The sequence below is a fragment of the Gambusia affinis genome, linkage group LG04, assembly GCF_019740435.1.
Source record: "Gambusia affinis linkage group LG04, SWU_Gaff_1.0, whole genome shotgun sequence".
Taxonomy (NCBI): Eukaryota; Metazoa; Chordata; class Actinopteri; order Cyprinodontiformes; family Poeciliidae; genus Gambusia; species Gambusia affinis.
Genome location: NC_057871.1, coordinates 26,651,765 through 26,675,378, shown reverse-complemented (window position 1 = coordinate 26,675,378; position 23,614 = coordinate 26,651,765). Strand labels below are relative to the sequence as shown.

General features: G+C 41.3%; 1 protein-coding gene across 6 annotated transcripts in view; it reads left to right on the top strand.

Annotated features, from left to right (window-relative positions):
* mgat3b (beta-1,4-mannosyl-glycoprotein 4-beta-N-acetylglucosaminyltransferase b) overlaps positions 1 to 21,375 on the top strand; it is a 56,206-nt gene extending 34,831 nt beyond the window's left edge. For 2 of the 6 annotated variants that reach the window (XM_044115583.1, XM_044115584.1), the window contains exons 2-6: positions 9,827 to 9,971; positions 13,848 to 14,301; positions 15,553 to 16,148; positions 19,008 to 19,290; positions 19,379 to 21,375. In XM_044115583.1, coding sequence (XP_043971518.1) covers positions 9,898 to 9,971; positions 13,848 to 14,301; positions 15,553 to 16,148; positions 19,008 to 19,290; positions 19,379 to 19,870 — 1,899 coding nt within the window. In that variant the 5' untranslated portion in view covers positions 9,827 to 9,897 and the 3' untranslated portion in view covers positions 19,871 to 21,375. The remainder of the gene's footprint in view (positions 1 to 9,826; positions 9,972 to 13,847; positions 14,302 to 15,552; positions 16,149 to 19,007; positions 19,291 to 19,378) is intronic. The other 4 variants (XM_044115588.1, XM_044115587.1, XM_044115589.1 and 1 more) reach the window with 3 other exon arrangements.
* Positions 21,376 to 23,614: the final 2,239 nt, after the last annotated feature.

The window sequence follows — 23,614 nt, the reverse complement described above, 5'->3', positions numbered from 1 at the left end:
CTTCCTGTTTCCATAATAACATCGATAGCAGGAGAGACAATAGGAGCCTGATTTTTTTAATGCCAGCTGACCTACTTTAGTTAATCCCTGGCCTGCTTGTACACGCTTACATGCAGCTGAATAAAAAAAAAAAAACAAGCAGTTCTGGCTGATGTCAGCAGTTTTGATGGAGTGTTAGTTTGTGATTGTCATCTGTCAGTCTGAGAGGATGCAATGGAGGTGGGCATTTCTCTAGCTTGATGTGTGTTTTAGCAGCGAATCTGGTGTCGTTTCTGCCCCCATATATGGAATAAACAGCTGGATATCCAGAATAGGTAGAGCTGAAAATCTGTCTGCGCAGTTTTGTTTTTTTTGTCCAAAGCCGTTTTTATTCGGCAGTCTTCAGAGAAGATGAAAGTAGAATGATGCACGAAAAAAATAAAACCATTTTGGATTTCATGCAAAATTAAAAAATAAAGACATGCATGGGGAATAAAGTTCAGACATTACCACAGATTTTTCTTTTTTTTCTTTTTTTTTTCGGTTCACTGCACAGTCACATCGCGCCTGCAGCACCTTTAACTGCTTCAGTTTCTCATGGAGAGGGGAGTGAGTGGGAGAGACAAACATAGAGGGGGAAGACGATGAGGAACGAAGTGCTTTGTAAGCAGAGCTTCACTAAAACATCCAGTTATAGAAAAGAAACTGCAAGTTTTAATGCTTTAACACTGATGGCTTTGTCATTTTTAATTAGACATCTTTTCCAGCGAGTGTAAACTTTGTTCATCAACATTTTCCCTATTTCGTCTATTTCTGCTTTTGATGTGTTTTGCTTGTAACCATATTGTTAATAAAGCTGCTTAAATGATGCAAAAGTTTTTCAGCTTTAAGAAAAGTCAGCTGTATCCGACTGGATACAGTCAGTGAACGCATCGTAACATAACAGCAACCCTCTTCAGCAGGGAGGTCGTTACTGAGGGAAGGAGACTTATTATCACTTTTATATGAGTAACAACAACATTTAATTTCCCTTTGGTGTCAAAAACGAATTAATTGAATTTGACTGATTTTTATGTAATAAAATTACATTTTAATGCTTTTTGAACCCATAAACAAAAATAAATTTAAAATCTCAGCATCAATTATGGGAACCAAATAACAGGATTTCTTGGTTTAATCCTACAAAACAGAAAAAAAAGTATTCTCAAACAGCTTTACTGTGTTTTTTTAAAAAGATTTTCTTTGTATGCAAGTCTGTTTCTTTATCCGCTTGTGCAGGATTGTCTGTTGAAAAAAAATCATGCAATTACGCAAAAATGATGGAATTACATGAAAATCCAATAAAAAAATAAAAAATAAAAAAAAACTCCAACTGCAGACTCCAGCAGCCTTTGACATCATTTGGTTGCTTCTAAAAATAGCAGGCTCTGTAATAAATCATGGCCTGACAGAGTTTTGAAAAGCATCTATCAGCATTAAAATCTCTGCAGTGACCTTCAGTAAGTGGAGGAAATGTAATTAGAGGGGGGAGGAGGGGTCAATTCAGTGAGAGGAACCCTCTCCACAGGAACCAGGCGCTGCACAAACACAGCAAAGACTGGGATGTGAATGTGCCTCGGCTGCCTGTGTGAACCTCTGGTGTCAGCGATGCAGCTGAGAATCAGTGGCAGTAAGCTGAAACGAAAGGAGCCAAGGAAGTGAACAAAAAAAAAAGTTAAAATGGCTGATTCGACTTGAGGAAAAACGTAGAATCCAGTTTAGTCTCCGCAGGCCCCGAGGCAAAACTTACTGTCTAGATTTAAGACTTATAAATCCTGTTAGGGGCCTGACTGCCAGTCTGGAAAAGTTTATTATTTTCTCTTTCTTTGTTCACCTGAAGAGTTCAGTAATTAAGGAAAACTTAAGGACAAACGTGATAACGCAATGAAGCAAGGAGTATTTTCAAAGTCTTCTAAAATGTGAGTTCAGAAAAAGCAATAAATCATCTGAGCGCCTGACAAATTAAAACGATATTATTAATTTTCATTTGCATGATTTATCATTTTACTCTTTTCTCTTTATACCAAAAAGTGGACGACAGTCTGCAGTCTGGTTGGTTGGTCTCAAAAAGCTCCTTTGTGTTTTTTAAGGGCAGTTTGGTTTACAGAAACTTCATAATCCGTTTCTCTTGCTTTGTTAATGTATTTTGGGTAATTAAAACATTTTCCAGTTCCAGTGATAAATGTTCATCAGAGTTTAACTGTATTGATCTTTTTTTTTTTTCCCCTCCAGTGGGTCTTTTATGGGCTCTAGTGTCCTTTATTTGAAAGTAGGCTGACAGGAGAGGGGGAAGGAGAGAGTGATCCGGGAATCGAACCCGCGACCGCCACGTCGAGGACTGAAGGCCTCCAAATGTGGGTCGCTTTGTCCCCTACGCCACCACAGCATGCCCCCAGACTTTATTGATCTTTGATGTTATTCTGATAATACCATTTGTCACACCCAGAACTCTTTAAGTCTGTCTAAATTTAACTTTGGACATTCAAAACCCACGCACATGGTGGTCGAAAAAGAAGTGAAAATGCTGATTGAATTCATTTGGCTCACAAGTGGGGGAATAAATGTCCATCCGTCCGTCATTTAACTCCACTCAGTTCGATGTGGGCATTTGAAGAATTAAAACCACGGGGAACACTTGTGCATTTTTGTCTTAGAAACATTATTCCCACAATCTCCAGGGTTTACCTGTGTTGTGTTCTCATATCTTGGATTAAGGAATCCAACTTTTTCATTATCCTGCAGTGAAAACAGTAGACAGGCTAAAGAGATCTTTCCTCTTTCTTCCCACTGATGTTAAGGAGCCGTTTCTCCAACCCCATTTCTGTTCACAGCAATAGGCAGCTATGTTTTTGTAGTTCCACTTTTAACAAATTGAAGTTTTCCCTTTAACTCACAAAAATGACCTAAAGCCATCTTAACATCTACTGGTCATAATATTTACCCATAACAGAGAAAGACACAGCTGGACATTAACAACCTGACATAAACCATCTGAACCTGAATAAATGCCAAACTAGTGGTTCTCCCTGAGGGTCAGGCTTTGTGATTTTAGCTCCCTCAGACCTTGGCCACACCTTTTGCTGAAGCAGGAAGCAGCCGACGCCCAGCCCAGGTAACTCACAAAGGGTCGACGTGATCAGTGTAGCAGGAACGCGTTTAAAACTACACAGAGTAGTTTTAAATGCAACTAGTGAAAGTTTCTAAACTAAATGAAACCAGCATGAAATGGTTCGACTGCACAACGCGTGATAAACTTGCCATCTTTACTGGCTGTGGGCTGATTGTGGGGCGGCTGGCTGAGATCGTCACAAACACGACGTGTTTCAAATGGTTTCAGCTCCAATTAATCAGAGAGCCTGTGAAAAACATGTCTCGTTAAAATTAAAGGGGCAGGTCGTCGTTTTACCATTTGAGCGGTTGCAGCCGTACTTTTCCCACCAAACAAAGTTGGAAGGAGGTCTGTGAAAACAGATGACCGTGGATGCAGTTTCCTTCAGGAAGCTGATAAAAGTGTTGGAGCGATAGCGTTACTGCTGATCTGTAGGACGTCTGTGAACAGAGCTGTAGCTGGACGTTTCTCTTGTTTCTAAATCAACCTGCTGGCCGTGATTTCTTAGAAACCTTTTGATTAATTATTGAGCATAATAGTTTGGTAACTAGAATCAGTTGGAATGTATTTGTGATTGAACTGAAATAAATTTTTTTTGTAATGACGTGTTGTGAGTTGGCTGCATATATATATATATATATATATATATATATATATATATATATGTATATATAAAGTGAACCAAATTAATGAGACATCCTGAACATATTTCTGTCTCATTTTCATAGAGCTCCAGTCTTTAGTAGCTTTGAGCTAAACATTTGTTTATCTTTGACTTTAAAATGTGGAATGGGACTATCTACTGAAATTTTAGTGAGATGCTTTTTATTAATTAAGAAGGTTTCTTTTATTGTTCCGCTGGGTTCTGTCCTTGGACCCGTTTGATTCTTTTTGCCTTATTTGCTTCTTTTACATCATTTTTTTTTAAAGATTTCTCAAGGATTTCTTTTTCACTGCTGTCAACACATTCCCACGGCGTGTGGTGAACATTTAGTCCCAAAGAACTGTGAAGAATACATTGCTCCAACCATATATTAACAAACTGTAGTTGGATTGGTTGAGGAACGTGGCTGAATTGAGCGAAGGTTCACCCGGTGCTTTGATATTGGCGGCTGCACTTCTGTTTTCACTTCCCTCTTTAGCACTTGGTTGTGGGAAATTTAAAGTGCACCCCGCTTAAGGTCGCCCTTAACATTGCCTGATGTTTCCTCTCATTTGTTTTGTGGCCGTTCTCCATTTTCAACACGGCTCGTTCTGGAAAAGATTGCGATGCCTCTGCGCAAGTACGACGACCCCTGAGAGGCATTAGTGCCTAAAAATAGATCGACGTTGAGATGGTGAGACGCAACACAGATCACTTGAGCACTTCTCTCCAGCTGGAAAGGCCTGGTGGACGGCCCCGGCACTGAATTATAGATGAGGTTGGAGAGATGGAGGCACTCCTCTGGCTTTCCCCATCCTCCCACCTCGCGTTCACACCAAGCCTAAAAACTGTGCATGCTGCCTTGAGGCTCAGAGGTTTCACACATTCATACCTTCGACTCCAGATCTCTACTCTCAAAGACGTGCATCCTTTTTTTTAAAAAAGTATTATTATTACTACACAAACACAGTTTCACAAACCCAATTGCACATGTGAAACTGTGCATTTGCGTAAGGAATCTTCCGCAGCTCGCTTTGTGGGCCGTGAACTTGTGAGATGAGATGGATTTCCCGCTTTTGCTGCCAAAGGGAGCCGGGCTCTGAGGGTCAACAAGGTGTCGACTTCTCGGAAGAAGGAAAAAAGAAAAACTGGCAAAACCTTTGAAACTACTGAGGTGAACAGGAGGTCACCAGATCTTTCAGTAGATTTTTCTTGATTTCACACGTGTTCTGATTTTTGAGTGCAGCCGGCTTTGAGCTCGAGTTTACAAAAGGAGCGAGAGGAAGAGCTGTAGAAATCAGCGGCGTACGCAACCTGACTGTGTAGTTTTGACTCGATAAAGTGTTTTTAAATTTCAAAATGTAGTTTCAAGTCTCTGGCTCTTTGACACTGGTCTAAAAACACATTGTAAACAAAGGTTGTAAAGTTTAGCTGTAAGCTTTCTAAAAACCTCCCTGGTAACAAAAAAAAAAATCCTTATTTTGCAACTCGGCACCTCTAAAATTCAGGATATCTCCACCATGATGCTGGTTTTCATGACATAATATGTCAGCTGTGACGTCATCGCACAATATTTTCTAATTACCCAACATGTGAGTTAGAGCCACAATTTTTACAATCTTGGCGTTTAGTTAATCCCAGGTGTGGGGAAGTCTGGGTCAGGTTGCTATAAGTTCAAAATGGCTGCCTGTGAAAAACAACAAGGGTTTCTCTGGTTTCCTTTCTTTCCCAAAAAAAACTGGGCAAAACAAACTGAATTTGATTCTAGTATTTTTTCCAGGTCTGGATAAGTAAAGAAAATAAGCGTTTGGGGAGAAACTGAATGTCAACTTGATTTCCAATCCCATTCTCATTTCTTTTTCTCGCTTTTTTTGGTTGCTCCTTCCTTCCAGTGGTGCAGTGGTCTTCCAGGCAAACCGCTGTATCAAACTGTGTGTTGAATTTAAAGTGATCTCTAGTATTTTATCATTTCAGTGGAACATAGTGCAGTGAGAGGTGAGCTAACTCTGGAAAAGTGTGGACTTTTTCCCCTGGTAAATGTATATTAAAACTAACTTGCATTTGGGCTAAATAACCCAGGTGGGGGTTTTTTTTTAGAATCTGTTTACTGTATGAGTGACCAGTTTCACAGAGAGTGAATTGTTTCATGATCAAAGACTTCTCTGTCATTTGTCCTACTTTGTTTAACCGCAGCGCCACAAGAGCGCATCAGTACATCTTTCCCTGTAGAAACATGCATCTGTAAACACGGCAGGTGTTGTTTTCATCAACGACAGTTTACATGATCTCATCCTCTGCAGGGGCTCCAGCAGGCTGGTTTGTACTTTGGCCTCTTCAGAATATTAACAGGAAAATGTATGCGTTTGTCAGGGGAACGCCCAGCCACAGAAAGGTCTAATGAGCAGCTGGAAAGTGGCCACCGGTGTATAAAAAGATCATTCATTTGTGTAGCAGCAGGAAGATCAGGCTAGTAAAACATTTGTTTGTTTTTTATTTTTATCTCTATGGATAATCTATCTCGCTTTTTCTGAGTCTAAGCTAAGTCTGAGTCTCACTACAGTGACTTCTTGCAGCTGAAAGTTTTACAGATTTTCTAGCAGGAAGCAGCTGCAGGGTGTGGATTCCACCATGGGGGCTTGTTATCCCCCAGCAGCCTGGTCAGACTGGTCAGAGACCAGCAGCCTGGTCAGACTGGTCAGAGACCAGCAGCCTGGTCAGACTGGTCAGAGACCAGCAGCCTGGTCAGACTGGTCAGAGACCAGCAGCCTGGTCAGACTGGTCAGAGACCAGCAGACTGGTCCGAGGGGTCTGTGTGCTGCTGTATAATCAGAAAGTAGCTTTGAAGCCCCAGACAAAGCAAAGCCTTTCTACAGCTGAAGTGTGTGTACATGCAAAAAAATGAATAATTTAGAGGTTTTTACATGGTGTTGTTCTTTTTCTTGTTTATTTTGTTTTTTTCTAAAACTATTTGTATATACTCTTACATGGAATAAGCAGAGTTTTCCCTTCCAGAGACGTAAAACTGTGGCGTGTGCAGATGATTTAGTAAAGAAATGGATGATCATTAAAGTAGAAATAAAAATGTAAACATTTTAAAAAAAATGGATTTGCTAATATTTGCCATAGGGCTAGACGATGTGGCTGAGAAACGTATCGCGATACAAGCATTTCGTATCAGCCCCTGTGGATAGTTATTGGTTTTAGTTTTTTGTTTTAAATATCTGAAACACTACCAAACCTTCCCTGTTGTATAGTTTTGCCTCCACACCATTATTTTTTTTTAAATTATTATTATTTTTAAGCAGTTATGGCAAAACTTGAAACTGCTACTGCGCAAGTTACTCAACGGGTTGTTGCTAGGTAACCAAAGAGCGAGTGAGTTGATGCTATCTGGCTAGTTAGCTCGCCATGAGAGGTTGAGCAGCTAAAGTCTTTCCTCTGCCTCCATCTCCCAGAATGCTGTGCGGGTCTGGATCAGAATTCGATGCGCATTCTATATATTGAATGTCAAATGTTCTGTCAGACATCTTACCTACTGCTATTGATCATTTGATATATAATCGATTTATCGTCCAGTCCTAACTTTGCCCGTTCTGTAAAAACAGCTGACGTCCATCTTTGAGGCCAGCTGGACATTCCTCACTTCAGATCGTCCTGCAGATTTTCAGTCTGATGCAGGACTGAGCTACAATATTTACCTCCGTCTGATGAAATTATTCTTTTGCCGATTTGTGTGCTTTAGGATGTTGTTATGTCGACGTATGAAAATAATCAGTTTTCATGCAGATGCCTGAGAATAGGATGACAACACCGATTGGTATTTGGAACTAAGATCCCATTTCCATCTAAAGACATAAGGACCCAAACCATGATGCAGCCACCACCAAATCTTACTATAGAAATGGCTTTGTTTTTTCTTTTACTGACTTTTTTGAAATTACGGCTTAGAAGTTCAACATTTAGGCTTGAAGCGTGTCTAAATGTAGTCTTTTTATTCTTCTTATTATCAGGATAATCTGTCATGTTGCCTCTCAGGAGCCTCCCTGGTCAGTTTTCTAATCTCTCCATTGCTCACTGCATTCTACGGCGTGTCTCACACCTTCAGTCGGTCAGCTCAGGCATCACTGACCGTCGCACAGCGGCAATCAACGCACTGTTCTGCTTTTCAGCTGTGTGTGAACTCTTTCTCACCAAGATCCTGTTTCTTCAACATGAATCTCTCAAATTGAGGAAGGAAAAGCTCTGTTGTGCAACTATCTGCACAGCGGATCCAATGACAATCGGTATTAAAGCGTGCAATCACACACTCACATAGGCGTTGGTGGAAGGCTCAACCAATCACATTTTACACCTGCAGAATACATTTGTCCATTTTGGATGGATGTGCTGTCATTTCATAGTCATCTGTTAATTCAGAGGGTCCAAAGTGTTTCCACGGAAACGTTTTTGGCCCTTTGAACAGATTTGGCCCTCAAGTGGACACTTTTGTGATTTTTTAAAATTTTTTTTTTATCATGTCAATTTCTATCTAATTCTTCTTTTTGACAGAAAGTGTTAGGGCACAAAGTATTTTTCTTTTTAGTTTAATTTCACAGCAATAGAACTATAAACATCCAGGGACGAGTTACTTTGTCAAACTTTAATCAAAACTTTTTTGGAGGAAAATTTCTGATTTTGTTGCTGGGAACAGACTCAAAGATTTAATAGACCAAATAAGCAGTAAAAAATAAGTTAGGAAACTCTCCACCTTTTGTTTAAAAAAGTAGTGCCTTTTTGCGAAGTTATTACAATTAATTAAAACTAGCAAAATAATTAAAACTTAAACTAACTGGAACTATACTGCGTGTTTATAAAACCTACTGAAATCATTGCTATAACCTGTTTTGTGTTTGTGTTTATGAATATATTTATTAGCCTTTTTGAATTCTGCACCAAAAATTAGCCAAAGCAAAAACTAAAACTACCACTATAATAAAGACAAAAACTAAACATCTAACTAATAACTAATAAAATCACACTCTTAAAAACTAATCAAAGCTAACTGAATCAGACAAATAAAAAGTTACTATGTAATAATAGAATAATGAAAAAATCAAAACTATCATAAACCTCCTCTTTCTTTTCATCCAACTGTTTAATTTATTGCTGAGCAGATGGGGGGGAATTAACTACTAAATTATTTTGCATTTTAAATTTGAAAAACAATTTTCTTATTTTCATCTTTGGCCCCCCTGGCCCCTGTTGGAGACGTTTGGACGCTGTGGGACCTTTCAGTTAGTCAGCAAGTGAACGTCTCGTCATCCACCTCTTGTGAAAAATGGCCCCCGGTTTTAAAGCGGTTGCTATAGAAACTTGAAATCCCCAACGTTCCACTCTTTTTCCTGCGGATTTTCTTCAACATTTTCAATTGATCGTCTCCATGTTTTGTTTTGTGTTTTTTTTGTTTTTGTTTTTTTTGCAACATTTAAGGTAAAAAACCTCTGGTAAAACGTTCAGTGTTTGCAGGTTCACAGGGAGAATTGTCCCTCTACGGTGTTTGTGGCTCTCCACGCCAAAGGCTTGTTTGTGATCAGAGATCGTGTGTTGTTTGTTCTATAGGTGTGAAGCTATGAAAGAAACACAAAACAACACAATGAAACATTTTTGGCAGGTAGGCAGCAGAGATCATCCTGACATTGGTTGTGTAAATAAGTTAAAGCAGAGAAGAGAGTCTTCCCCCTTTCTTCAGTTGACTCTTTAACATTCTGCTTGACTAAATGTCGATCTTTTGAAGGCTTTTTGAAACATTAGTGCATTTAAACACCAACGGGGGAGAATAAAAAAACTAAAGTGTATAACATTTTCAGCTGGCTTGGTGAGTTATTCCAGAAGGCCAACATTTTTTCCTTTGTGTGTGTGGTGTGTGTGTGTTGTGTGTGGGTTTTAGCATGTGTTCAGTCGCCCCGGGGACATTTGTTGAACTTGAAGAAAAGGTGTGTTGTCTCTTTTTAATTGCGGTTGCAGCTTTGCAGACTCTGTTTGACTTGTAAAACTCCACCCTGTGCATTATCTGACAGGCAGCATCGCTCTGCAGGAACAGTGTGGAAGCAACCGCTGACATGAGCAACCTGGATTAATTCCTACAGTCATGGCTTGGCTTAGGTGGCTCAGGGTATCTGGCCTGCTGAATTCACCGCAAAAATGGTGGCGGCCGCTCCATCCGTAAGTGATTTTTGTGTATGGACTGGTGGTGGGCTCTGTCTGCTGAACTACCTGCTGCTGCTGCTGCTGCGGCCTTTTGGGCTTTTGGTTCCGGCGGCTTGGGATTCTTCTCTCTGCTTTCCGAATTCAAAATCGGGTGTGAAAAGAAAGGGGAGTTTTAAGTAGAGAGGCACCAATCCACTCTTTTTCGCTGCTGATACCGATACAGATTTAGTATCGGCTGATTCCGATACATAAAACAGAAAACTTCTACTTTTACATGTTTACATTAGATTCTACAAAAGTAGAAACTAGACTAAACTAGGACAAAGCGTAGAACTTGACTGAATAGATCTGCCCTTATGGATTGAGCACATTGTCACTGACACACCATCTAGGATTATATTTCAATTTCAGGACTGATACAGATATTAATATCAGATCGGTGCATCTCTAGTTTTTAGTAGGATCTTTGTTAAACTATTAAAGCATCTGTCATAACACAAAGCACAACTCTATTTTAAAATGTATCCATATGTAGGATGCAGCTTCTGCCCCTTTGAGTGCAGAAGCTGAGTTTATTTACAAATTGTACATTTTCTTTATCATTTTTGTATCCAAACTTTTACAAACACAGATTTAAACCCAGCATTAATCCAAAGTAATTAAGCGTTTATGAAGAGCTGGAAGTCTAAAATGTGACCTTTTGTATGTCCTAAACATATTAAAATGAACTTAAACATAAGAAATGGGTAGTTGTCTTGTTTTTTTGTTTTATTTTTATGCGTGTCTGAATAGATGTGTAGCATTCACACGTTTTCACCGTGTATTTTTTGCTGTCAACTCTTGGTTAGTTGATGCCATTTTTTTTCTGAATAGAAAATTTGGTTTCTCCACATAAGATTTAATAAATGTAAAGATACATAAATAAATTTTAAAAAAGCATTTTCTTAATCTACTTTGTCAACACCCACTTTGATTCCTTTGGGACGTTTCAAACTTCAAGACAAAAAGAGAAATTTTCTGAAACTTGCTCTTGTTTTCAGCTCGTATTTCATTAGCTAATCTTATAGTCAAATTTCTTAATGGTTTTTATGATCAAAACCGGTCTGTCCGGTTAATGACATCTTGGATCTAAGTGAGATAGCTTGTGTAAATAAAGGCATGGAAAAACAAAAGTTTCTGAGAAAAGTATGATTGCAATTTGGAGGCCAAATGTGTTTCTACTAACCAGTCTGAACAGGTTTTACGTCGTGTTTGCGTGACTTGCACCGACCTGGCTGTAAGGCTGGCGCTTCCGTCTTTATATGTGACTTAGACATCTTTTGTTTTTGTTTTCCAAATGAAACTATGGTCACCCTATTCTTGTCCAAATCTGTGTACGTTTTTCTCTTGGGGTTAACTCGACCAAGTCAAAACAAATCACTGTTTCACAACCTGCAAACGCCACAAAAGCAGAAAGGAGAGCAGGAGGCCGGGCCGCCTCCGTCTGCAGGATTTACCAGAAGAGCCGCCGTGGTCGAGCCCTAAATTGATTTCTGTTCTGGCCCCGAGTGCAGGCGGCCTGACTTAGTCATATGTGCTTTGCGCCGTTGTTAAATATGGTTTTATTTGCAAACGGGAGACCGCAGCAGTCTTCAGCTCCAGACCGCCGGTCTGTTTTTCCCGAACGCTCGGCGCTCTGGATTCACAAGCGCTTGACGCTGCTGGCTTTGACTCCTGCTGCTCGAGTTACAGGTCACTTTGCGAGTGGAAGGTTTGAAGCGGATGTGACCGGGTCACGGCTGCCCCTCCAACTTTTATTCATTAAATGCGCTCTGTTTCATCTGACGTTCTGCACATATGCGCAGCCTGTTGGTGCAGGCTCTGCTCTAAATGTGGCAGTCATTTAATGCGTTGCTTGTGTTTATGCACAAACGAGACATTTTGTTGGGAATGTCTGGAATTTTCTGGTGCTCCCACTCTTCGCTGCTGGCTTCCGGTGCAGAAAGGACGCTGAGGACGCTGCGAGCGTCTATGACCGTGTTGATGCAACGGATCACAGCATCTGCTCTTCTGCTGGTCCAACTTGTTTGAAAGCGAACCTTCCAGTTCACTCGGGTCCAGAGCGAATTCTTACAGCTGCTTCGTTTTTGTTTTTTGTTTTTTTATTCATGGAAACTTTTCTGAAAATGGAAAACATTTGAAAACAGACCAATTTTTGGTGCTTGTCTGAACATAAACTCTTTCTCACCTCTCTCTTGTTTCAGTCGTTGCTGTTCTGACTTCCTGTTTCTGCGCAACACTCACTTCACATGCAGCTTATTGCAGAAGCACTTGATTATGTGGAACCTTTTTCTGTATGTTGTCATGTTAAAATAACATCCCTGGGACTGTTATTAGACGTGTCGACACAACGGCAACGGCATTATTCGCCATTAAAAATCTGAAAAGTGCGATGTGGTTTTGTATTTAGCCCCCTCTGATACAAATAAACTAAATCCAGTGCAACAAACTCCCTCCAGCTCTCGCCTAATTAGTGAATGAACTTCACTTTTGTGTAGTTTCTCTAGAAATAAACTACACGAGACAGTGTAGTTTGGTTGTGAACGAGTTGAAAGCAGGATTAGGTTACAAAAGCAATATTCCAAAATGTGAAAAATCTCACAATTAAGCTGAAATGGGCTGCTCATAAAAGACATTGTTTCCAAATGAGACCCAAGATTGAACAACTTGTGAAATATGCCTGGAAGAAACTGAACTCTGCACATCATCCTGAAGGCAACCTGATGGAAAACATGGCAGTGGCAGCATCATGCTTTTTGGTATTGGAAAGCTTAACGAAAAGCTGCTGGAGGCTGGAAAAAAAAACCCATTAGGGTTTGTTATGATCCATGTCGTCATCACAATCCCCCTTGGGCTAAAATCACCTAGCGTTAGCTTAAAGCAAAGCCTTATTCATAAGCTGGCCCAGTCAAAGTATAGACTCACTGCAAAGAACACAAAATCTTACCAAGTATTTTTGGTCGAGTTTCTGGAATAAATATCTCGGTACAATTGAAATAAGACAAAACTAACTTACAAATAACTTTTCAGCAAGATGTAAAACTAGCAAGAGGTAGGTTTAGGTCAATTATTTCTTAATGACAAAAAAAAAAATACTAGTTCAACCGGCAGATTATTTCATTTATAAAAAGACATCTTTCTCATCTTATGAATTAAATAATCTACCAGTAGAACCAGTACGTTTTTAAAATTAATTATCGAGCTACAACAAGCTCTAATGTCTTGCTAAAAACGTTACTATGTTGTTGTTGTTGTTTTTTTTTTCTTATTTCAAGGGTCTTACGTCAGAAACTCAACCAAAATATGCTACTTAAGGTTTTGTTTTTGCTCTGCATCAGTCCAGTTGGGGATGTGCTGTTCAGTTTCTGTCTTAGTTAAAGTTATTCTTGCTACAAATGAGCATAAAAGTATCGTCTTCAAGGTTGATAGATACATAATGCAAAGGATTTCCAGCTGGAAAAGGTGTTTGATCGGAGTTTTGAAGGTCTAATGCGTCGCATTTCTTTAATATTTCCAACTGATTTCAGCGAAAAATAAACATGCTTTCCTAATTCTTCACCACTGTGAGGTTCCTCTGCATCGCTCCGTCACATGACATCTCTTTGAACCCCATCGAAGTTTCTAATGTCTCTATTGACATTAGAAGACGTGTGAAGATGTCAGAGCCTGGTGCTGTACTGGTTCTGTACTGGTGCTGTACTGGTTCTGTACTGGTTCTGTACTGGTTCTGTACTGGGTCTGTACTGGTGCTGTACTGGTGCTGTACTGGGTCTGTGTGCTGAGCTGGCTTCATCAGGATGTCACGTTTTTACTGACACGTTTCCTCTTTCTGTCCACTTCTTTCCCCATCAGGATGAAAATGCGGCGGCACAGAGTGTTCTTGCTGTGCACGGTGGGTCTGTGTGTCATCTCCTTCCTCCATTACTACAAGGCCCTGCACTACGTCTCCCTGCTGCGCGAGCTCTCCGCTCCGTACCCCAACATCAAGTCCTTCATCATGGTCTCGGGCTTCTTCTGGAGGGAGAAGGGCGTCGCTGCCACCCCGCTCAGTCCCGCCTCTCCCGAAGAGGCCCCGCCGCTGCCCGTCCTCCGCCAGGGCGCGGTGAAGCCCGGCGGAGGGGCGGGGTCTTTGGGGGACGGAGGCGGAGGAGGGGGAGCGGTAGACCCTGGAGCGTTGGACGCCAACGTCAGAGTCGCCGGCATGGCCGGCCTTGAACAATTCGAGGTGAGGGCGATGAAGGAGCCGGAGCCTCCACGTCCCTGGGAAAAACCAGAGGAGAACCAGCTGGGAGACTCGCCAAGAGAGGTTCAACACCCTGGCTTTCTGAGTTACTGCATGCTAACAGTGCACGTAAAGTGGAATATATGGCTGTAGAGATAAATCGTGATTCAAGAGAAAAGCTTAGACTTGTCTGTTGTTTTGTCGGGATGGTCGATCCATCTTTGTCCAAATGAAGGCAGAGGAGGATGGTGACCTCAGTTTATAACATAGATGTTAGAGATTGTTCTGTTTTCTTTTTTTGTTTTGATTAACTTTTTGTCAAATAGTTTATATCAGAATATTATCAACACAGGTTCAAATGGATTCATGATATTGTCACCTTTCTAAAATGATGGTCTACGTCACTTATTTTATCCTAAAGGGATTTTTATGTTTTTTTGCCTAAATTATCTTTTGACAAAAAAAAAAAAAGACTCAGACCATCACTTTAGGAAAGTGACATAATATAAGACCTTCTCACTCCCATCATTGAGATGGTCCAAATTTATTCTGACAAAAATAGATTTTGTGTTTGGTCTGTCAATATGTCTCAATTTGAAAGATGAAATCAGTCTCTTATGTGGACTGGTAAATATTAAGATAATGAGTGGTAGAAAGATTGACACAAGCTGTAGAAGGAGAATCTCTGACACTTTTTTACACTCTTAGTTGTTTGTGTGTTCAGTTCTACAACAGAGCAGAGAGCCGTATGGAGGCTAGCGTTCTGATTTTTCTCCTCCATATGAACAATCCTCTTTGACCTAAAAACCTCCACAAGCACAACATAATTTTGTGCCCGTCGCACAGATAATATAAATATGAAAGCAGTGGAGGGTAAACCTCTGCTACTGCGCTAATAGGTAAGCTAGTTATTTGTTTTGCTAACTTTGAAAATGCTAAGAGCACTTAGCATCCCCTAAAGTTGTTCTCACATTCTCCTCTTGCTTGAATTTAGCGGTATAGCATTAGCTTCTGCTAAGTTCCATGTTGGTATAGCGCTTTCAGCAAATGGAGGTAATGTTTTATTAGTAGTGCTTTGGGGTTAGTGCAGCTAACGTTTTAGTTAGCACTTTTGTATATTTTTTTAATGTAATTTCTTAAGCGACCTCCAACTGAGAACTTTAAAAAAATCTTTTGAAACTTTAGTATACAACAGTTATTTCTAGAGCAATCGTTTTACACATAAACTTACTTTCAAAGTTATTATGTGCGCTAATAATAAATACGTGGTAAATGAAATGCCAGAGTATTTACCTGAAGTGTACCTGAACTCCTTCTTTTCTTCTTCCTTCCTAGAAACAAATTGACCATCGTCACATTGAGCCCAACCTACAAAACCTGCGGGAACAATTAGGAAAAGAAAAGCTGTCCGACCCGATAAAGTCCATGGGAGACCTTCACACCCGCAGTCACCAGCTCCAGGATGACAAAACCTCGTATTTTGTGCGTACGAGTCGTGGGGCCTACTGTTTCAGACAGGGGACGGAGATCAAGGAATCCTCTGTGAAAGCAGCAGCGGGTGCAGCTGGTGACGTTTTGGAAGTGGATAAAGCCGCTCAGCGGAAACTTCTGGGGCTTCAGCAGCAGCAGCCCGGAAAGGCAAAGGGCAAAGGTCAGCCTTTGGGCAGCAGGAAGCAGCTGGTGAAGTGTGTTTGCCGGCCGGGCTGGCATGGACCTTACTGTGGGGTTCCCACCATGGTGTACCACTCCAACCTGCCGACGAAGGAGCGGCTGACGCCCAGAAAGACGCCGCGGAGAGTCATCAACGGCATCAACATCAACCACGAGTTCGACCTGCTGCACACGCGCTTTCACGAGCTTTCGCAGGCCGTGGATTTGTTCCTGGTGTGCGAGTCAAACTTTACCGCCTATGGAGAGAAACGGCCGCTGAGGTATGGCGCAGTCTTCATTTCTTCATTTGGGAGCGGGATGTGATGCACGATCATGCCAATGAAATTTACCGCACGATAAATTGCTCCAGAAGTTATCGCGATGAGCGATAATATTGGCATAATAATGCGAGCACACATACTGAAAAGTCAAACAAACTTGAATTTCGAACGAAAATTTAACACTGATACCAGACGACATTTTAAATATCCAAATGAAACAAAACGAAGCCATTTCTGTTACGGTCATTTTGTTTTGACAGGGAAAACAGGCGGGAGTGGCAGGTTGTGCAGACCAACTACTTCACACCAGGTGTCGAATGTTTGCAACGTTTCTCAAAATGAAATGGAAGTGTCTCTTTGACAACTGTTGTTAATATCTCATGTGGTTAACTGATTTATAGCTTATTGTGACAGGCTAATCAGGTATATCAGGTTAAAACATCTCTAAGATCATCAAACTGTTTAACTCTGGTTAACATACAACATATTACACTTTATTATTTATCCAGCACAAATAAATCCACAATGAAAAGCTCTGGCTGGTTAGACAAAGTACACAGCTTGAGTCAACAGCTTGTGTCGAAGTCTTTAACAGCAATCAGTCAGAAATGTGTTTTCCTCCGTCAGGCTCTCACATGATTGCAGAGGGATTGTGACCGACTTTACAGCATCCATGCAGTCGTTGGAGGTTTTCAGACGGCGTCAGGTTTAGGTCTGAACTTTAACTGGGACATTACAGCGCCGTTGTTTTCCTACAACACTCGGCTGTCGGATTTTCAGTTTTTTGGGGTCTGGTGGCTCCCATGATCCAACTTTGACCAAGACGTAGCAGACATGTTTCCAACATTTCTGCCTTTACTGAGACGCTCCTATTAAACCTAAACAGTTAAATAAATGCATTTAATCATCAACAAATGTCTGCTGCCTTAGGTTACTCACTTACAGTTTTCCCTTGTTGAATAATCAGTGAGTTTTGGATGCATAGTGTGTTTTTGAGCTTTTTAGATTAAATTTAGGCCGTTTCAAAAACTCAAGAAAGGCAACGTCAGTATTAATGAGCTGATAAGTGAAGCTGTTGAATTGATGGTGGTTGTACTTTGTTTTTACAATAACTGCTCATGTCTGACAATTTTAAGATATCAGATTTCATTTACTTATTCTTTTAATTCTTAGGTTATTTTTAATGAAACATTATAAATTTGTGCTCAAATGTTCTGTGACCACTTCTATGGAAATCTTTTTCTTTTCTTTTTTTTTTGGTATCTGGAAATTAATTTTAAAATTGGATAGTGCGGAGCATCAAATGTGTTTTTGCTGGAGTCATTAAATCCTGGTGTGACTGGTTTCTGGTCAAAGTCAGAGGTTTTGCTGCTGTCACCTCGACATTGTTGTTGGCCGTTCGGTTCAAAACAAACGTGTCGAATTAGTTTTAAAATAAGCCAATGTTGGCCGTTTTCAGGGCTCCGAAACCAGATCTGTGCTTTGGTTGCTGCTGCAGCTTTTCTGATGCTGCCGTTCCTGTCGATGCTCTGCTGAATGCCTGATTTAAGGTCATCGATACCAGAGAAGCTCTATTCATGCTCCACGTTCCCATTCAGATGACAGAAACAAGCTGTTGTTGCTTTGAGTGTTTTTCTTTCTTTTTTTTCCCCTTCTAGCTTCCTTCCTTTGTACGCAGTCATTCTTTATGCTTGTTGAGTCTTGGTGTGCAGAATAATAATTACAGTTTGGTTTCTTCGGCAACGACGTGAAACACCTTGAAAGCAATTTTCCAGGAGATTATGACGAGCGCCATGATTGACTGGGCGAGGAGGGAGATTGGTGTGTTCAGTCACAGGACGTGGCACAGCATGAAAGCGGCTACACACGCCGCTTTTTTTTTTTGTTTTCCTTGGCTACGCGTATCAACAGGTTAATAGAGTTGCTCCTCTGGTGTGTGTTGAGCCGGGTCGTCTGTGCAGAGAGGTGGTGTTTGTCAAGCGAACGCTCAGCGGATTCGGTTTGGATCTCCGTTGGGTTGAAAACCCAACAGTGATTGTCTGGCCTCGTCGGTTTCTGTTAGACAGAGTAAACGCAATCATAATTCATTTTCAGTTCACCAAGGGAAATGGTGAAGCAGAGAAATGTGATTTTAGCAGCTTTACACACACTCTTCATTCCAAAGAAAACTCAGAATATTTTCTATGAAGGCCTTAGAGATTTATTGGAGAAGATCTGTAAACAAAAAGCATCACAAAGACCAAAGAACACAAGAGACGGGTCAGCAACGTTCTACTGTTCTACAACGTTTTCCCAAACACCTAACAGCAAAGTTCAGTTTATCTGAAAATGGAAAGAGTTTCACATTGACTACAAACCTACCGAAACTGGAGTTAAAATCAAATAATGTTGAAGTGTCGTCCCAGTCGAAATCCAGACCTAACTTCAATTTAGAGTCTGTGGATCAAATTGAAAATCTATGTTTATTCTAGATGAGTAAAGCTGGCAGAGACTCGGCCCAAAACACTTCTAGCTGTCGTTGGAGGAAAAGGTCTACAAGGTGCTGATTTGGTTGAAAACAGCTGCACACCATTCTTTTCATTTTTCCTTAATAAAAAATGCTGAAAACCACGTCTTGTTTTGGATTCCCATCATCCAAGGGATGAAGCCAACCGATAAACCGGTCGATCCATCGCTTGGCGATAGACCAACCGGTTTGTCTATCACATCAAATCGTATTAAATACATAAGTGTGACAATATGAGGCACTGTAAGTTTGAAATGACTGACCAACGGCCCATCAGCTGGTTCTGGCCCAAGTTAAGAGAATTGGAAATGGTGACTTTAGCGTTGACAATTTCCTCTTATCTGTCTCCCTAGTTTCCTGCGTCTCCTTCTGAACGGAACGTACGACTACGTCCGTCATAAGATCCTCTACGTGTTCCTCGACCACTTCCCCGACGGCGGCCGGCAGGACGGATGGATAGCCGACGACTATCTGCGGACGTTCCTGACGCGGAACGGCTTGTCCAGGGTCAAGGGGGCAAGATCGGATGACGTGTTCGTCATCAACGACGCCGACGAAATCCCGGCGCAGGAAGGCCTCCTTTTCCTCAAGCTGTTCGACGGCTGGACCGAACCGTTCGCCATACACATGCGAAAGGTACGCCAGCGGTACGCCGTGGAGTGGTGTGTGCACGGCGACCGTACGGCGGAGCCGTTTGTAACTGTGGTTGTCTCTCTGTCTCCAGTCTTTGTACGGCTTCTTCTGGAAGCAGCTCGGGACTCTGGAGGTGGTGTCCGGCTGCACGCTCGGGATGCTCCGCGACGTCTACGACGGCGACGGCATCAAGCTGCGGCGCCGCGAGTACTACACCATGCCGGGCTTCCGCAAGTACGAGAACGACACGGGCCACATCCTGGTGCAGTGGTCGATGGGGAGCCCCTTCCACTTCGCCGGCTGGCACTGCTCCTGGTGCTTCACGCCCGAGGGGATTTACTTCAAGCTGGTGTCGGCGCAGAACGGGGACTTCCCCAGGTGGGGAGACTACGAAGACAAACGCGACCTCAACTACATCCGGGACCTGATCCGGACAGGGGGCTGGTTTGACGGCTCCGTGCAGGAATATCCCCCTGTGGACCCCAAAGAGCACATGTTCGCCCCCAAGTACATGCTGGAGAACCGTGAAAGGTATCACTACCTCCTAGAGAACCCTTATATACACACAGTCCAGAACGAATGAAGTCCAAGACATCATGCTTTGGGAAAATACCTAACAGAAGTGCCCGAGAGTGGCCTTCGCACTGAGCTGTGGAGGTGGGCTAACACCGACGGACAACGACGACAACGAAGGTGACGCGAGGATTTAAAAGCTCTTCGAATTACTTGGGGTTTTAAAAAGAGAACAAAAAAATGACAACAATGGGTTTTACAAGTTCAGCGTCGGTGGGACGAAACCACTGGATGAACAAAAAAATAAATGAAAATATCACTGCTTTCCCCGTCGTTCCGCCATCACAGCGAGAGGCCAAGCTATTTCTCCTCGCCCGCTTACTTTGTATCCCATCCGCCACTGGACACACTTGTAGGAAGAAAAATAAATTAAAAAAAAAAGAGGCAGGGAAGCAACAAGCGTTTTTATTTTGTTTTATTTTTTGCCTGTTCCTGTCTGCTTTCACAGAAGTTTACAGCCTGCCAGACGCTCGGCTTTCAACCCCCCTCGCCCTCTGATGTCTTCCTGTCATACTGGGTGACCTCCTTCCAGAGCCGGACGCACGTTCAGGAGCAAAACACGGAGACCTGAAGGTCCAAACAAGAGTACCAAACAAGTATCACAGGCTTCTGCTTACGTTCATGGTCATGCACCTTAAGCTCGTCTGTGTGGTTGTAAATAGTGTGTGTGTGTGTGTATGTGTGTGTGTGAATGCTGTCTGTGTTTGTGTCGTTCGGATTAAGAAAATCAATGCCAGTGAAGAAGGTTCATGAAGAAAAAAGTGTGCCGAAATAAAATGAAATACCACATGGCTGGTGTGTACTGAGTTGGGAGTGTGTTTTCCGGACAGATTTGAGCGAAACGTTTTGGTCGCATCAGGAGAGAATCGAGAGAAGCTGCAGCCTTCGGTTTTCAGATCTGTCCGGTTAGCAGCTGGGGTCGCCGGGCTTTCCTTGTAATCTTGCAGAGGAGGAGTGGTGGTGGTGGTGGTGGTGGTGGTGTGGCGCGAGGACGTTCACACATCGGTGCTTAGATATGTCTGAACACTACAAGTCCCCTGGACGAGTGTTTATGCGCCGCTGCCAACGCTCCTCTGAGCGCTTCCTGTCTCCATATTCCTTCTTATGTCCCGTCTTGTCTTCCATTCTCCATTTTTACACTCTGTAAGTTCCTTATCTTCATGTGTTAAGTCAGATGAGTTGAAATTGGCCCAGTTTTGAATTTTGCTGTCTGTTAGAAATGTACCAGTCATTCAGGAAGACATTATTCTGCCAATATTCTCCTGATTGGCTCTGATCAATGAGTACAGGAAAAAATGTCACAATAACAAATTTTGCTGGACAATAAATTGTCCCGGCAATTATTGCGATAAACAATAACATTGTCATTTTGAGACAATTTTCAACTTGTTTAACAATAATGACAGAATAAAAAATGGAAATGGAAATAAAAAAGCCTACGCGACCGCAACATAAGTAAAATGGATGTTGAAGTTTCTGTAAACGAATAAATATTTATCATCAGAATTCAAATTATCCAGCGCATTTTAATTCATTTTGACCTTAACTGATTATTGCTACAAACTTACTGCCCACCATTTTTCTCAAAGGACACACCAACTGACCTCATCGACATTGATGCATTTATTTTGAGTCTAATAAACTTGATGCAGGTTAGGAACATTTGCTTTGGTTCATAAATTCAGACAATATCTTACCTGCTGTAAGAAAAACCCTTTGAATATTAACTCAGGTAAGAAAAGTTAAATCAGTTCTGGAAGTGGAAGCCAGCAGCTGTTGTATATCAAAATGTTTATATGAAAGTTATTTTATTGATTTTTAAATCATCTTTATTTAAAATGTCTTTTTTTTTTTTTTTTTTTTTTTTTTTTTGCAAAGAGGCTGATAAACATGGAAAAAGGAGTTTGGAGGCGGTGCGCCACCAATAATCCAACTGTGAAACGGTTAAAAACAAAAACAATTGCAGCTAACCTAGCAAAAATAAATAAAATAAGGCAGTTTGTCTCAGTCAGTAATATTTTTGCTCTTCAGACTGGTCAACGTATTAGTTTCCCCCTTACATGTTCAACGTTTCTCTCTGGAAGACCATTGATGGCGGACCTCCTCCGACCTCAATGTGTTTAATCAGTGGCCTTAGTTTAAAAAACATTCACACAAACCATTTCCAGGGTTCTTTTTAACACTGCAGATCTCTGTCCTGCTCTGATTAGCCATTAGTTTTAATCTCAACAAATTATAATAAAGGAGGAACTCTAGACAGTGACGTACTGCAGGTGGGATATGGGAACCACCAGAGCTCCACTTCAGATGTTTGCTCTGTTTGTTCCTGTTCTTGTCGAGGTTCAGGGAAATTACGGCCAAAATGTTGACATCGCCACAAACCCAAATGAAAAACTTTACAAGGAATAGAGTGACTAAAAATGGAAAAAACCTTAATGATTTTTTTTTTTTTTAAAGCACCTAGAGGTAACTTGGTGTTGCTAAAGACTTAAAACAGAGAACGTTCTCTTCAGTTTAAGAAGTGATCATTTTCCAGTGTAAAATCTCTGGTTGCTATTTTATTAAACTCTCGCCAGGCAAACGTTTGCTCTTAAAGCTGCGATTTGATTTGGAGGCCGGATGTTGGCCTGAGATTGTTGGCCTCTTTGCTCGGGGAGGAGAGAATGAGATTAGCCAGAAGGCCAGTGATGCTAGTTTCTGTTTCTGGACGGCTGCTTCGACGGCGTACGGTGGAATGCAGCAGCAGCTGTCGGGGTTTGGTGTTGGTATCAACCATCTAATTCCTGGGAGGCAGCAGAGAAATTAGCTCCAAATAGGATTTGAAATCAGATGGCCAGGGACTCTTTGTGGGAGGCTTTAAATTAGATTGCAGTTTTGTGTGTGTGTGTGTGTTTGTGATTTGGAAAAGGTCGATGTTGGGTAAGGATGACTCAAACACAAATCTGAGTCACTGAACAATACCAGGGTGTCCACATCTGCTTGAAAAGTTTTAAATTCATGTGTTTAAAAACTAAGGCCTTAAAACATCTTAAATTCATTTAAAGAAACACAAGTTGGCCTTAAATACGCTAACCACAGGTCTTAAATTTCATTATGACAGGTCCATTTAATTCTAGCTTATTGTTGTAGGTTGTATGTAGTCTTTTTGTTTTTCTGCTGGACTTTCCCATCAGGCAAAGGTTTGAGTCAGACACCTTCAATGTATTCTGTGACTTCAAGCAGTTGAGGCTACCAGTAGCAAACACACCCTAGCTAGCCAGCTAGCTTTTTTTTTTATCATGGATAAAAATGCAAATTTATTACTAGTTGGTTAGTTTTCCCCATTGTCTCACTTCTGTTGTAAATGAACGTTGTAAATGAAGCTAAGTGCTATCTAGAGTCCAAAAGCCTAAAATCAAACTACAGGAACTAAACAGTGAGACCTACGTTAAGGTTTTTGGGAGAGGGAGCAACTACGGTCCAGAAATGGGGCATCCAACAGGATATGACTGAATAAGCACGTTAAAGTAATGTGCTTAACGCCATATTTTTCAATCAATATAGAGGTTTTAAATGTTACTTTGTAATCTTAAAGATGTCTTAAATTTGAGTTGAAGAAAGTTTCAGAAACCAGTTGCTGATTTGGTGTGCAACTCCCAAATCTGCATCTGGTTGGGACCCTGGTAAAGGCTTAAAAATCTGTAGCTTTAGATGGTCCAGTCAAAGAACGACATGTCGTAGTAGGAGAGCTAAATCCAACGTAAGTTTCTCTCCA